The sequence below is a fragment of the Mirounga angustirostris genome, unplaced genomic scaffold, assembly GCF_029215605.1.
Source record: "Mirounga angustirostris isolate CCGP_5_RB_7025 unplaced genomic scaffold, mMirAng1.0.hap1 SCAF_14, whole genome shotgun sequence".
Taxonomy (NCBI): Eukaryota; Metazoa; Chordata; class Mammalia; order Carnivora; family Phocidae; genus Mirounga; species Mirounga angustirostris.
This window is the reverse complement of record NW_026991722.1, coordinates 21,085,877-21,100,926: the sequence shown is the minus strand read 5'-3', so window position 1 is coordinate 21,100,926 and position 15,050 is coordinate 21,085,877. Positions and strand designations below refer to the sequence as shown.

Sequence of the window (15,050 nt, the reverse complement as noted above, 5' to 3'; positions counted from 1 at the left end):
CCAGGCGCCCCTTAACTATTTTATTTTATTCATGGTGTATTCCTGTCATTTCTTTTTCTCCTGTAAAGATATAGTCTCCTTCTGAGAACTCAGCATCCCATTTACTCTTTTCTTTTTCTCTTGATTTGGTGCAATGTGCAAAACTGTCTCATTGAATCATAGGCATAGTCATTCCAGAAGTTAAATTTCAATGAAAAAGAAAATAATAAATGAGCTAGCATAATTTTTTTTTTCCTTTCCCCCTTGGCCAAAATCAGTTACATGGAGAAGCTCAGTACCAATGGGATAGGGAAGTATATATGCCACCCAACGTGAACTAAGGAATTCACAGGGGAAGGGTGAGTTGTGAACAAATAATACAGTTTATCACAGATTACCATTCACCATCAGGACTTTGTGTGAGTCACCGTGTCTCATCTCAGACTCTATGCAGATTCTTCTACCGTGGATGTATTTGTTTCTTAGGCTGCCATAATAACGTACCATAAACTAGGTAGTTTAAAATGACAGAAATTTATTCTCTCATAGTTCTGGAGGCTAGAACTCCAAAATCAAGGTGTTGTCAGGGTTGTGTTCTCCCCAGAGTCTCTAGGGGTGGATCCATCTTTGCCTCTTCCAGCTTCTGGTAGTCCCAGGCATCCCTTGGCTTTGTCAGCTAACTCCAGTATCTGCCTCCTTCAGATGGCCATCCTCCCTCTGCCTGAAGAGGTCTTAGAGACCCAGAACTCTAAGGACATATTTGGAGGCCACAAACTTTTATGAAGAGAATTGCGTCTCCCAGAAAGATATGTTGAGGTTCTAACCTCCAATACCTATGAATGCGACCTTATTTAGAAATAGGATCTTTTCATATGTTACCAAGTTAAGGTGAGTTCATGCTGAGTTAAGGTGTGTCCTAATCCAATATGCCTTGTGTCCTTAAAGAGAAGAGACTCAGACACACAGGAGAAGTTGACCGTTTGACAACAGAGGCAGAAATTGGAGTGATGCATGCACAAGCCAAAGAAAAATAAATGAACTAGGTTAAAATGTGTTTTTATTTGTGGTTAAACACTACAGATTTGTTTATAGCTGTGGTTAGAGTCTCACGTGCCACTCTGGTGCAGGACTTTGAGAGTAGAGCAGGCTGCGTATATGTGGGGACAGAGAGGGTACTGGAAAGCTCTGTACCTTCCACTCAGTTTCGCAGTGAACCTAAAAATGAATGAATGAATGAATGAATGAATGAATGAATGAATGAATGAATGAATGAGTAAATAAATAAATGAATAAAAGAAAAATTTAGTCTCTTTAGGAATTTTTAAAATTTTGTTAACTTATTTAAAAGTAAGGATTATTAAATAAGGGTAGTTATACAACTATAATATATAACGTAAACATAAAATATATAATACAACTATTATATAAAGTTATATAAGTAAAGGATTCCTAAAGAGTGCTTAACTTAATTTTTGAACTTGATCTAAAAATCAAAAAGCATGGACATATGACTCCTGGCCAAAATTTCACAGATTTTTTAATATATATATTCAGTCATACATCAGGTAATTTTTGAGCAAAAGGAATGTGCAGTGCAAAAGAAATAGGCACAAATATATGTTTCCACGTGATGGCTTAGAAAAGGAAAAGAAATAAGCACCTCTTTTCTAGGAAACCAAATATTCTCTAAATCACTATCAGAACCAGTTAACTTCCAGCCATTCAATATTGGTTTCTAAATGCCTTGGAGATCACTAAACATCCCTGTTCTTTCTCAAGCAGAAAACATTTCATGACTCTGGCTGGAGATGTCTTATTAGTCACCTTGAGAAACAACCAAAGTCACACATAGGAAAAGAAAAATTTGTGCCAAGTGTGGAGACTCTCCTTCCTCCGAAGTTATCTGAAAGACCTTTGAGTTGCACAAGAAATGGATCACTAAAACTCTGTTCCCAAAGAGCTGCTCCTTTCTGAAAGTCACAAATAAAGCTGAATTTCTCTCCTACCGTGAGAAAAAGAAAGTTGTAGGATATTATACATTTGCATTACACACATTTGGTGATCCACTAATAAAGATTTATATAGTTCTGATGGACAATTACCTCCTCTTCCTACTAATAAACTGTAGTTCTGGTCTTAGCCTCAATAGGCAAACTCCCTGGAGAACAAGAAACAGTGCCATATTTTGAAAACTTCGACCAACAGATAGCCTTGAGGCCCGATTTCTACAAGTCACTATAAGCATTTTCTCATCCTCGAAACAGGTAGATACCAGAGGTTAGATGATTTTTACCATTCCTTTCAGTTTGGGTGTTGTCTTAGTGAGAAGGCTGGTCAACCTCACCCATGTTATTTTTCTGTCCTAACTCTCCCCCAAATTGGAAATCAAATAATAGATGGGACTTGACCTAGATAGAATCATGGGCACAGTGGAGTTAATGAATTTCTCTCTAGGGTCTATGCAAAAATCCACACTGTCAGGAACTGGGGTTACTCAGGAGTATTGCACAGTTGTTTGTTCTGAGATTAATGAGTGAATTAGGTTCCTTAAGTGTTCCTGTCTCAAAGTCTTTGCGTAGAGTTGCCGGCATACTATATTTCTTTCAAATACTACAATTTGAGATAGAAGAAAAATCCTCATTTCCATTTTTGCAATATTTTTGCCAGTTATTCTGTAGCAATTATTTATGTGTTAACATTAATTATCATAAAGTGCCTTGAAATTTGACTCTGCTGTGTAATCGTACGCTATTTGTACAATGCCTTCCCACTATTTCATCATTTGAAAACGAGTGCCTTGCCAACACTTATTTGATTCTCCCTTTCCTTTCGGAATTGCAGGAAGGCTGTGCTTGGTGGGCAAAGGGAGGTTTTCTTTGCTTTCCAAGCTCTGAAATACCATGTCACTGAGCCAGTTTGTTTCACACAGGTGTCCTGATACTGATGACTAAACTGGCCAAAGGGCTCTTCTGATGTGAGGGCTTTGCTCCCGGGGAGCCCTGGCTATTGTATTTAAGAGCTTTGACTGCCTCAAATATCAGCCAGTTCTGAAAAGCATTTCTTTTGCTCCCCATAAAATATAAGAATTATGAAGTGACTATGGAAAATCGGTACCTTGTCCATTGTATTAGATATTAATTAAGCAAACTTGTCATTTTTGAACAAAATAGAACTAGTCCCTTATGGATTAGTGATGTATTTGGTCTCTCATTCCCACCTAGCACATTAGATTAGGCACTTTCCTTTCCACTATGTGTGGTACTAAGGATTGATTTTGCCAAAGAGCTTGTCCATATGTGTGGAGCTACCATTATTTCCCTCAAATGTGTTCCCAGTGGGAATCATGGTGACCAGTTGAAGACCTGGGGATGAAGGACTAGTCATGTGAGCAATGCCATTAAAGAGAATAGGAATGGGAGTGACCCCCAAACATCCCATGATGTCATCAAAATTCCTGTGAAACCTGAGGTTTTTGAGAAACTAAATTTTGGAAAACTAAAAAAGTGCATGTCAACTTTATTAAGCCTAATGTCACAATAATATTTTAACATAGATCTTTTTCATTTCAAAAATGTAGAAGAAATAGAAAAGGAAAATATGAAGGAATAAAGAAGCACATCACACAATATATTATTTCTTTAGTGGCTAAAGCAGTTTTTAAAATATGATATGGATTTATTACAGTCCATCTTCAATAGAATTACTGAGGGCAGATTTCTGTAGAAAATTGTGAAATTTCTTTCCCTGGAAAGATATTTCTAATATGGTGGTATGGACCTGTAATAAAAACTGGCCCATTTGTAATGAAGAGGGACCCAGACATAGGTTCCTACAGCCTCTTCTCTCCGATCTAGAGCTAAGACATACTGTGTTGTTATTTGGATATTGACCATTGGTCATTTTCTCCTTTAGATTAAATATGAGTCCAGAGTAAACTGGCGTAATTTTCTTTGCCTCTAAAACTATACTGTCAACCATCTAATTATGCAGTCTTTAAAGTTTTTATTTATTTATATATTTGTTTGTAATCTCTACACGCAACGTGGGACTCAGACTCAATGACCCTGAGATCAAGAGTCACATGCTCTTCCGACTGAGCCAGCCAGATGCCCCTAAAAATATAAAGGAAAGAGAAACAGGTGTTCTTGTATTCAATCAAGACTGCATAATTTGAATACAAGAACACCTGTTTCTCTCTCCTTTATATTCTTCTTCTTTTATTTTTTTAAGATTTTACTTTTGAGTAATCTCTATGCCAAAGTGGAGCTTGAACTCACAACCCTGAGATCCAGAGTCACATGCTCTACTGACTGAGCCAGCCAGGCACCACTCTCTCAAGCAATTTAGCTCCTTATAAACACCTACCTGAAGCCTCTATCCCTTCTGCCCTTATCTGAGAACCCACGTCACCAAGGATTTGCCTTAACGTTTTCCTTGCAGCCCCACCTTTTAACCTTGATATGTTGCATGCATGTGCCCCTCCCCTCCGTGATAGGACTTCCTAGCTTAGAGACAAGGCACTTCTGAAAACTCCTCTTGCCAGAGTTCTATCCAGTTTGCTGTCTTGATTACATTTTCTTTGTTTGAAGAAATCTTTTATCAAGTCTTTGCTTTTTTACTAGCTCTGGTGGCTGGGTGGCTATATCCTGTCCTTGGCCAACGCTATGTTTCCCCTGCCTCTATCTTTGAGTGGGGTAAGCCAGAGTCTTCTCAATGACCCAGAGGATCTCTAACCCTTTCTGAATATAGAAAAATGAGACTTAATACCAAATGCCCTCCGAAGGCACATTTCACTTCTGCATATCTTTAATATAATGTCTTGATCTTTGGTATCTTTAATTTCTACTCCCTTCAGCATTATCACATTTTCTTTCTAGCTCCTCTGCCCTTTGCTGACCTCACTGAGCCTCCCAGAGAGTTGTCTCAAAATTATCTCACAAACTAATTATCTCAAAATATTTCCTGGTTAAAAATTCTCTTTCAAAAGTGAGATATAGTATCTTCTTTCGCTGCATTTTTTCCACTTACCCAATAGAACTTTCTTTCAAAAATAAATCCTCAGAAATATCTTATTTCATCAACACTTATACTGCCGATGCAGCTCTTTGCATTTACAGTTTCACCTGGACCTGTTGATTTTGAATACGAATGATAAAGTCAAGTCACAGTGTCCTTATCATAAGAAGCTGCCTTACCAATATTTTAGTCCCACTCAACTGTGTTCTCTGGAGAAGAGGTATGTTTCTGTATACGGAGCTGTCCAAATGCCCAAAGGCGATCACAAACGACTACAGGAAACCTCTTCAACTATAGTAATCTGACTGAAAATTACAAGGTTTGCTACCAAAGAGGAAAAATTACAATTCTGCATTCAGGCAACTTGTTCCAGCAAAGTCATCTCTCATATAACTTTTGAGCTGGATGTGCTTCTTTTTTGTTATGGAAGACAATGATAGTGGCTATTACCTGTATCATTTTATTAGCAATGCCTTGAACACCTGGTAACTCTGATTTGTTTGACAGTTGACATGGCATGTTTAAATCGCAGAAAAAAATTGGCATATTGGCTAGTAGATAATAATGCAGCTGTAGCTGAGTTTGGGATATTGAATTTCACTGGCATTACTACTTATGAAAGGAGAAATAAACTCTTTTTTCTTGCTTCATCACTTATGATTACAGGGCCCTGCCAGTTCAGGCAATAGAGTCAATGCTGCTGTGTATACTTTACTGTTCTTCCTGCGAGATAGATCCCTGTCTTGCTGGATCTATTGCCACTGTTATTTAAAGGGGACATGCTATTATATCCCAGAAACATATGAACGAAGAGAAAGGAGAATGTTCATAACTTGAAGAAGAGATTGGCCAGATCCTGACTTATTTCTCTAAATGGATCCAGCGGCCCTGCAGCTGACTTAGGGAAAGCAAGCCTTGTCCTGGAATAATGAATGGCTTTTCTTGTCTCCATTGCAGCGGTGAGTGAAGGACCAGCCACCCAACAGCCACCGATGTTGCCCCCAGCACAGCCTGAGCATCCCAGCAATGAGGAGGCACCAAGCAGAACCATCCCCACAGCCTGTGTTCGACCAACACACCCACTCCGCAGCTTTGCTAATCCTTTGCTACCTCCACCAATGAGTGCAATAGAACCGAAAGTCCCTTACACGCCACTCTTGTCTCAGCCAGGTAAATGCCCGTTTGTTCACGTTTAGAATAGTTATCCTCCGTTCCTCTCCTTGAGTGCATGAGGGTTCCTGCGAAGGCAGGTTGCAATATGTCTGTCACCACTGTAGGCCTACCCAGCGTGCTCCTGTCTGGTACTGATGGTTGTAGGGCAGCTCGTAAGGATCTGCCTTGGCAAGGACTGGCTGGTTATAGGTGCCCTTTATTCCTTTGTGAATTCGTTCATCAATACTGAACACTGCTGGAAACATTCCTGGTTCTTTGGTCTGCCACATGGATCCTAGAATTTAAGGCTAGACACCAAGACTAGAGGTAAAGATACAAAAGTCTGAAAAAACCACTTTTTAGAGATATGCGTGTAATTCCATAATTCTGCTTTGTGCCTTTCAATAGTCATCTTCCAGAGGTTCTTATTTCCAAGTTCCAAGGCCAGAAAGGGAAAGAGTCCAACTTCTTAATTTTAGAAATGACAAAACAAACACTTAGACAAGGAGTAACATCTCTATGGTAACTGTGATAGTGTGATTTATGAGAAATACGTATTTGGTCATTCACATGATCAAAATATAGTTTCATTTATATTAGGTCTTCCTCCACAGTTTCTGGGTACTCTGGAGCTCACAGCTGCCAAGCCCTTAGAATTTCCTTAGTGATAAGGGGATAAAGGTATCTTTAGTTATGTTAATGAACGTGACCTTTGGTGTTTTTTGTTTGTTTGCTTGCTTATGAACATGACTTTTGGACAACCCCCTCAAGGGTGGGGCTGGTTGCCAGGAAGACCAACTACATGATTAGAGAGTTGGAACTTTCAGTCCCACCCCCAACCTTCTGGGAGAGGAGAGGGGCTGGAGCTGGAATCTACTGATGACCAATGACTTAGTCAAGCATGACTGTGCAATGAAGCCTCTATAAAAATCTAAGAGGACAGGGTTTGGAGAGCAAACAGGTTGGTTTACATGTGGCGATTTGGGGAGAATGATGTGACTAGAAAGGGGATGGAAACTCCATGCCCTTTCTCCAGATCTCACTCTATGTATCCCTTCATCTGGCTGCTGATTCGTATCCTTTATCATAGCCTTTAATAAACTGACAGACACGTTTCCCTGAGTTCTGTGAGCCACTCTAGCAAATGAATCAAACCTAGAGAGGAGGTCGTTGGAACCACCAGTCTGTAGCCAGTAGGTCAAAAACACAGGTAACAGCCTGGAGCTTGTGACTAGCATCTGAAGTCGGGGGTAGGAGACAGTTTTGTATGGCTGAATCCTTAACCTGTGGAATCTGATACTATTTCTAGGTAGATCATATCAGAATTGAGTTGAATTCTGCTGGTGTCTGAGAATTGGTTGGTATTGGTGGGACAACCGCCCCCCCCCCCCAACACTGGAGTTAGGAACACTAACCTTGAAGAACGCCTTTCTAAGAAGATCAGTTGGCAGAGATGAGAACCAGAGTCCCCTATTCCCAATGCAGTGTTCATTTTATTGCCTCGGTTGGTATCCAGTGATGCTAATCTGGAGTTCCTCTTCATTTCTGTTAGGGATTAGGGGGGAGGAGGGAGGACAGAGAAGGAGAGAAGAAGAAGAAGGAAAAGAAGAAGGAGGAAGAGCAACAGATGGGATAAAAAGCCAAAAGATAGATATGTAGATACATAAAGAACTATGTAGTGCTTAAAATTATTTGAACGATTTGAATAATTCTTAACAGCCTCAATATATCAAGCATAAGATAGCAAAGTTCAGTGGTCCCAAGTACAAAGAGCACCGGTAATAGACACAGCTGGATTGGCCAGTCTGTCATTTGGCAAATATGTGTAAGTTTCTGTTACTCAGATCCATACCCACAGCTGCTACAGTCACTGCATTAGTTCATAAGCCTCATGATGACTGCAAACACTAAAAAAGATACAATTGCAATTATGAATATTATCTTAATATTAAGAATGTTTCTTGTTCCTGGTACCGTATTAAGTGATTTGTGTTCATGCCCTCTGGTGTTCTGCCCTTCCTGTGGTGTGTGGTACAGATGCTCAGCTACCAGCTAGCCCTGGGAGGTGGAGTGGAGCTCAGGGAGGATGTGGGATTCCAGCCCTTGGGATGTATGAAGGAGGTTTCTCTGACACATAGGTTCAGTGGATGCCATGACTTTGTTTCACAGGGAATAGCTCTTCTAACCCAAAAGAAACCCACACTAGGATTTAAAGCACATCTAGATCGCCCAAACCCCTCTCCCCATCCTCCACATCTATACACTCCACACACATTATGGGCAGAATCTGCTACTTTATAGTGCCCTGAAACTATGAAGTCTTTGCTAATTGAGACAAGGACAGTTGGAAGCAAGAGAATTCAGTTAACGAAATTCCCATGTCAAGAACTCACTCCCTGGTGATTTCTGGTTGCGCTGTTTCCCACTGCAGTACCAACCAAAAGAATAGACCTTGGAAATGACTGGTATTCAGCCCTTTACTGAACATGTATTATATGCCTGGCATGCATATGCAGACTTGTAACATCACATTTGACCCTCAGAGCAACTTTGGGAGGTAGCTGCTTTCTTAACCCCGGTTCATGGCTACGGAAACTGTGACACAGTTAATTTAAGTAACATTTAGGTCTGCACAACTACTGACCAATGCATCTTCTCCCGCTCTTTTTGCCTATAAGAAAGCACAGGTTCTGAAATTTTAAGAACTCATTTGCACCTGTTAGTTTGTTTCTAACTTATTTAATGACAAAAACAAAGATAGATTTTTTAAAAAACTTACTACATCAAATCATCCCAAAACTGATAAAAAGAAAAATGAGAAACATCTGAAATAATTTGAATTGAGGAATACCATTTCCTCATAAGCCTTCCTCACTCACATTTTAATGAGGCAAGAGGTTTAACTGTTTTATGAGGAAGAACACCAATTTTATAATATCAAAAAACTAATGCACCAAAGTACTTTATACTGTTAACTACTGTCTCTAGTTGGAAGTAAAGATTAACTATGTTATCATGGTGAAAAAAAAAAAAGATGAAAATAAAATCCTGAAGTCACTTTCATTTAAATGAAATTTTACCATAGCAGAAATACTCGCTTTGGAAAACAACGTTTGGAAATCAACCCATGCTCCAGAGGACTGTGGTAACAAAGAACCCTAATTTTAGAAAGAACATCTGACAATAGACAGAAGAAAGCACTGGCATTGTTATTTACTACTTACTGTTTTCTTCCGGTTACAAATAATAGGAAAGCAACCTTAAACAGAGTCTGGCACAATGTAGCATAAATAAGTGTATTATGTCTTTAAAAGATGGGAAATGGAGTCCTTTCTGCTGTCTCTACACCCGTTCTCTCAAAAAATAAGCATATCTGAAGAACCATTCTCTGATCTAATGCCATGCAGGCAAGACCTCATTTTCTTTTATTTCCATTGTACACTTAAGAGCCTTCTTTTTATTAACTGTCTATCTCATTTTAACTATCATTCTTGTTTTTATTTAAACTATTTCTTAAAAACGATCTCTTATTTTATATTTTCCAATATCTTTGGGTTTTTGGTTGATTATATATTTTTCATGGTTCTCCTTTATTTTTTTTTTTTTATTTTTTTTTTTTTTAAAGATTTTATTTATTTATTTGACAGAGAGAGACACAGCGAGAGAGGGAACACAAGCAGGGGGAGTGGGAGAGGGAGAAGCAGGCTCCCTGCAGAGCAGGGAGCCCGATGCGGGACTCGATCCCAGGACCCTGGGATCATGACCTGAGCTGAAGGCAGTCGCTTAACCAACTGAGCCACCCAGGCACCCCATGGTTCTCCTTTAAATGCCATCCTCCCCCACTCACCTTGAGGCATATCCTGCCATCACTTTGGAATTATTAAATGCCTTTCCTTTTCATGTTTCTCCTTCATTGTCTCCCTGTGATTCCTGTTCATTTCATAATGTCTTACCTCATGATTTTCAAATAAGTTCTCCCTGCATTGCTTCTGACACATGGTAAATAGTATGCTTTTAAGAAAGGGCTGATGTTTACTTATTCTAATAGAAAAAGAAAATTAGCAGACTGACAAATGTATTAGCTGTGACATTAACTACATGCTTCTTAGCCTAAAAGATGAAATACTTAGAGCTTTCAACAAATTTTAATTCTAAGAAAATCATTACTTTAGTCAAACTGATTGATGAAGTAAAGTCATTCTCTTGTTGGCTTAAAAAAATACCTCAAATAATTTTACTTCAGATTTCACAATAAAGGACTGAGTAATTTCTAATGAATTTATCTTTACTTACTTCAAGTAATTACTTTAGAATATGGTAATGTGAGGCATTGCTATAATTTTTAAAGATCACACCAAATGCGAAGCTCCTTCTGCTTCGAAACCACTTAAATTAGGATCAATGAAGAAGCTCTTTCCCTACTCATATAATTGTGTGCGGTTTTTTTAAAGGCAGCATCATGGGGATCTGTGCCTCAGTTGGACTTCCAGTAAGGCATGCAGAGCTGTGTTTGCGGGATGTGAGGTATAGGGCAGTGCATACCACGCAGTAACTGTCTCCACGGAGTTGGGGAGATTTTTGCGGTATTTTTATAGTGAGTGGTAATTAGAAAGTCAGCCGGTTGTCATAACGACCGAAATTCTGCCTACCTGAAAACACAGATTCTTTCCTTCATTTTTTTTTTTTAATTTCCACCTGCCCAGTTAAAATTTAGCTTACTAGACGAGAGTACTTTATGGTGTTTCTTACAATTTCATCATCCCCTTATGATAAGGTAGTTCCGTTTCTTAATGCTTCACAGTGAATAACTGTGCAGTCTTTATGCATTTCAGGGAGGCTACAATCACTGCACTTTGCAAATCACAGATGTGGACATAGAAGTGATTTGGCTTCATCCCCTTTCAGGTTAAATAGAAAATGTTTGATGGAGTGTTGCGCTTATGGCCTTATAGATCTGACATAAATTCTACAAAGGGCCAAGAGACGGTTTTTGTTTTTTTGTTTTTTTCCTTCACTAGTAAAAATTCCTTTTAGCTGTGAAATGATCAGCTGCACTTTAAATGAACCTGGATTAGGAGACCATTTGTCTTCTGAGGCTGTAAATCTAAAGAGAAAGAAAGTGTGACCTCTTAAATAGTGACTTTTATACTAAATAGTGACTGTTTTACATCAGTCCCCTGGAGTTCTTGCATCTTTGTCAAAGGGGCCCATGTGCTTTATTGCCCTCCATTTACACATTGCATTTCCACACGTTTTCATTTATAAAAGCAAAAACCTAGAACATTCTGATCTTTCCAATCTTCAAGGGATCAATATGTCAGTGGACATGACAAGACCAAAACTCATTTCATTGTACTACGAAATTGAGTTTGATTTTCCCTCTGCAAATTGTGGCATGTGCTTCAGTTTGTCTGAGGACTGAGGACAAGGAGTGGGTGGAGGTGGCTGGACAGTGGACAGGAAAGGCATTTGATTTATATTTTATGGCTGGTTGGGAAATCATGTGTTCCTGCTATAACCTGATCTTTTTGACAGGCCTCATTTCAGTAAATATGCTATCACACAAAACTGCCAATAAATTACTGTAACACATTAACACAGTTGCATTTCCTGAGCCACTTGTAGGCCACCGTTGGGGGTGTTCATCAAGGATACCACAGGAGTGTTCCATTGTGCTGAAATCAGTCACAGGGAGGTCACGGGAGATCAGACATCCTTACACAGGTGAAACAAGAAGGTCACTTTTCAGGCCAGTCAGGTCACGTAAGTCATTGGCACAGCCAAGTAGGAGAGATATGTTGATTTGACGTTATTGGGGTCCATACCACTAATCAATTCCGATGGGGAAAACAACACTATCTCCTGTTACATTTCATCTCATATGTAAGATCATCTGTGTTTTAGTTTGTTTGTTTCTGTAGGTAGTTCCTTGAAGTTGTCCTGTCCTCATTCCTAACAGATTTTTTTTGATAGATGAAATCTAATTTCATTTGGTCTAGTCATCCTTAATTATCCCTTAGGAAAAGTAAGTCAAAATTGCCTTATATATCACCAATGTTTATGACTCTGGAGCCTACTTGGTGTTTTAATAAAGTACTATTTCCTCTAGGATGGGGTTGCAGTATTTTAAACAGGAAAGAGCTCTTCTAATTTCCTCAAAGGGGGAGAAATGATTGCTAGAGGAAACATTATGAGTAAGTCACATGACTGGTGTCTCATTTATAAATGACAAAACCAAAGCCTAAAAGACTAAGCAGCTTGCCCAAGGTCAACAATTGCACTAATGGCCAAGTTAAAAGAATTCAGAGAAGTAGAACATTGAAGAGAAACAAAGGATTTTATTTAACTTTTTTGTGATGTGAATAGTTATACTTAGATCAACCTCCACCCCCCCGCCCTGCCCCATAAGAGGGCTTCTAGGATGATACTAGTTATTAAATAGGCTCCAGAAAGAATTATTTCATAGAAGGTAGTTTGAGTTATTTAGCTTATCATTTGAATAGATGTTTTATTCCTTCATGTAGGCTAGATGGAGGAAAGAAGGTCTAGCAAGAGTAGTGACTAGCCAGGGATTCAGGATAGCTCCTATCTGCTTAAACTCACTTGTCCAACCTGCCAATGTCCCTCTGCAGGACAGTAGGGAGCCAGGGAGCTGATATCTGTTGCTTTTCAGTACCACACACACCACAGGTCGGCAGGGCTTTGGAGTCCAGTAATAAAAATAAAGAAGAATAGAAGGAAATGTAAAATGAAGATAAAAGTTAAGGCACATGAGACTATTACTCAGATTGTGGGTTAGAGAATGTCAGGGCCAATGAGCATGAAAAACAAACAGCTGGTATTTCCTTCTAACTGCAAAAATCTATTGGGACAAGGGAGGACAGTTGAGTCAAAATCTGAGTCCTTTCAGAGGACTTCTGCTAGATTAAAAAAAAAATGAGAAAATATTTCACCAGAAATGGTTATATCAATATATAAAATTGAGGTTAATTATCAACTTAATACAGTTAAACTCTGGGGTTAAAGTATTACGTTGCCATCTATATAATCATAAGAGAAAATGAAAAATATCTATTTTCAGAACTTTGTTACCAAGTAGACTACATAATTTGAAACCTATGATTTAAGAACGTCCTTGGATTTTATGAGGAGTGGGTGGCCTCATGAGTGCAAGAGAATGACAAGGAAAAGGGTGAGCAATAAGTTGTTTTCAAAGCAGCAAACATTCCTTTCACATTTCCTAAGAATGTCATAGGTCACATGGTTAACTTCTGCTATATAAATTTTGTTTTTTATGAAATATCTTGAGGATCAAAGTGTCCTTTTTTTTTTAAATAAGCTTATGTGAAATTAATAAGGTTAAGGTTCTGGATTTTGCCACCTTTTATAGTTTATAAAGGACATTTCCAAGTGAATTCATGCCTAGCAGAGAAGTGCAATCACTGTCAATTGATGCAGAGGGAGACATTCAGAGAGGTTGAATAACTTGTGACTTCTCTAGGATCACATGTCATTATCCTTGGGACCTTTATATAAGCCACAGTGGGCACTCAGTAAATACTTGTGGAGCTGAGCAGAATAGAATAATAAAGGTAAGAGCCAGATATTGAATTCAGGTCTTCAATTTCAAGTCGAATGATGATTACAGGTGAAGCAAAGCAACTTGAGAGTTGGCAAAAGGATTAGATAAGCCGAAAAAAATTTCCAGTCACAACCATTTGATCCTAAAATATTATGTTCTGAACTATGAATAACATCTTATTCCAAAGCTGAATTAAATTGCATCAAGTGGAAAAATATGATAATGAAGCCACCACCCCTGGAAAACCTATTCACTAATTTAACATCCATACTACAATGGAGAATGGCATCTGCTTTATTCATAAGAAGAGGGAGGCAGCTCAGTGGAAGAAGATTCCTGAGTCTTTCCATTATGCCAATTTGGAAATTAATTTTGTTCCCCCAAATCCATTTATTCTCATCTGTGATATTTGATAGTCTTTCATATTTAAAGTGGAATGAAACACGGAATTGTAGCAGTCTTTTTTTATTATTCTTATGTTAATCCCCATACATTACATCATTAGTTTTAGATGAAGTGTTCCATGATTCATTGTTTGTGCATAACACCCAGTGCTCCATGCAGAATGTGCCCTCCTCAATACTCACCACCAGGCTAACCCATCCTCCCACCCCTCTCCCCTCTAGAACCCTGTTTGTTTTTCAGAGTCCATTGTCTCTCATGGTTCGTCTACCCCTCCGATTTCCCCTGCTTCATTCTTCCCCTCCCGCTACCTTCTTCTTCTTCTTTTTTTTTTTTCTTAACATATATTGCATTATTTGTTTCAGAGGTACAGATCTGAGATTCAACAGTCTTGCACAATTCACAGCGCTTACCACAGCACATACCCTCCCCAGTGTCTATCACCCAGTCACCCCATCCCTCCCACCCTACCCCCCACTCCAGCAACCCTCAGTTTGTTTCCTGAGATTAAGAATTCCTCATATCAGTGAGATCATATGATACATGTCTTTCTCTGTTTGACTTATTTCACTCAACATAATACCCTCCAGTTCCATCCACGTCGTTGCAAATGGCAAGATCTCATTCCTTTTGATGGCTGCATAATATTCCATTGTATATATATACCACTTCTTCTTTATCCATTCATCTGTCGATGGACATCTTGGCTCTTTCCACAGTTTGGCTATTGTGGACATTGCTGCTGTAAACATCGGGGTGCACGTACCCCTTCGGATCCCTACTTTTGTATCTTTGGGGTAAATACCCAGTAGTGCAATTGCTGGATCATATGATAGCTCTATTTTCAACTTTTTGAGGAACCTCCATACAGTTTTCCAGAGTGGCTGCACAAGCTTGCATTCCCACCAACAGTGTAGGA

At 39.0% G+C, this 15,050-nt stretch overlaps 1 protein-coding gene across 1 annotated transcript in view; it reads left to right on the top strand.

Moving 5' to 3' along the window:
• Nucleotides 1–15,050, top strand: part of DCC (DCC netrin 1 receptor) — a 775,798-nt gene that overhangs the window by 730,247 nt on the left and 30,501 nt on the right. The window contains exon 27 of the mRNA XM_064578790.1: nucleotides 5,953–6,165. Coding sequence (XP_064434860.1) covers nucleotides 5,953–6,165 — 213 coding nt within the window. The remainder of the gene's footprint in view (nucleotides 1–5,952; nucleotides 6,166–15,050) is intronic.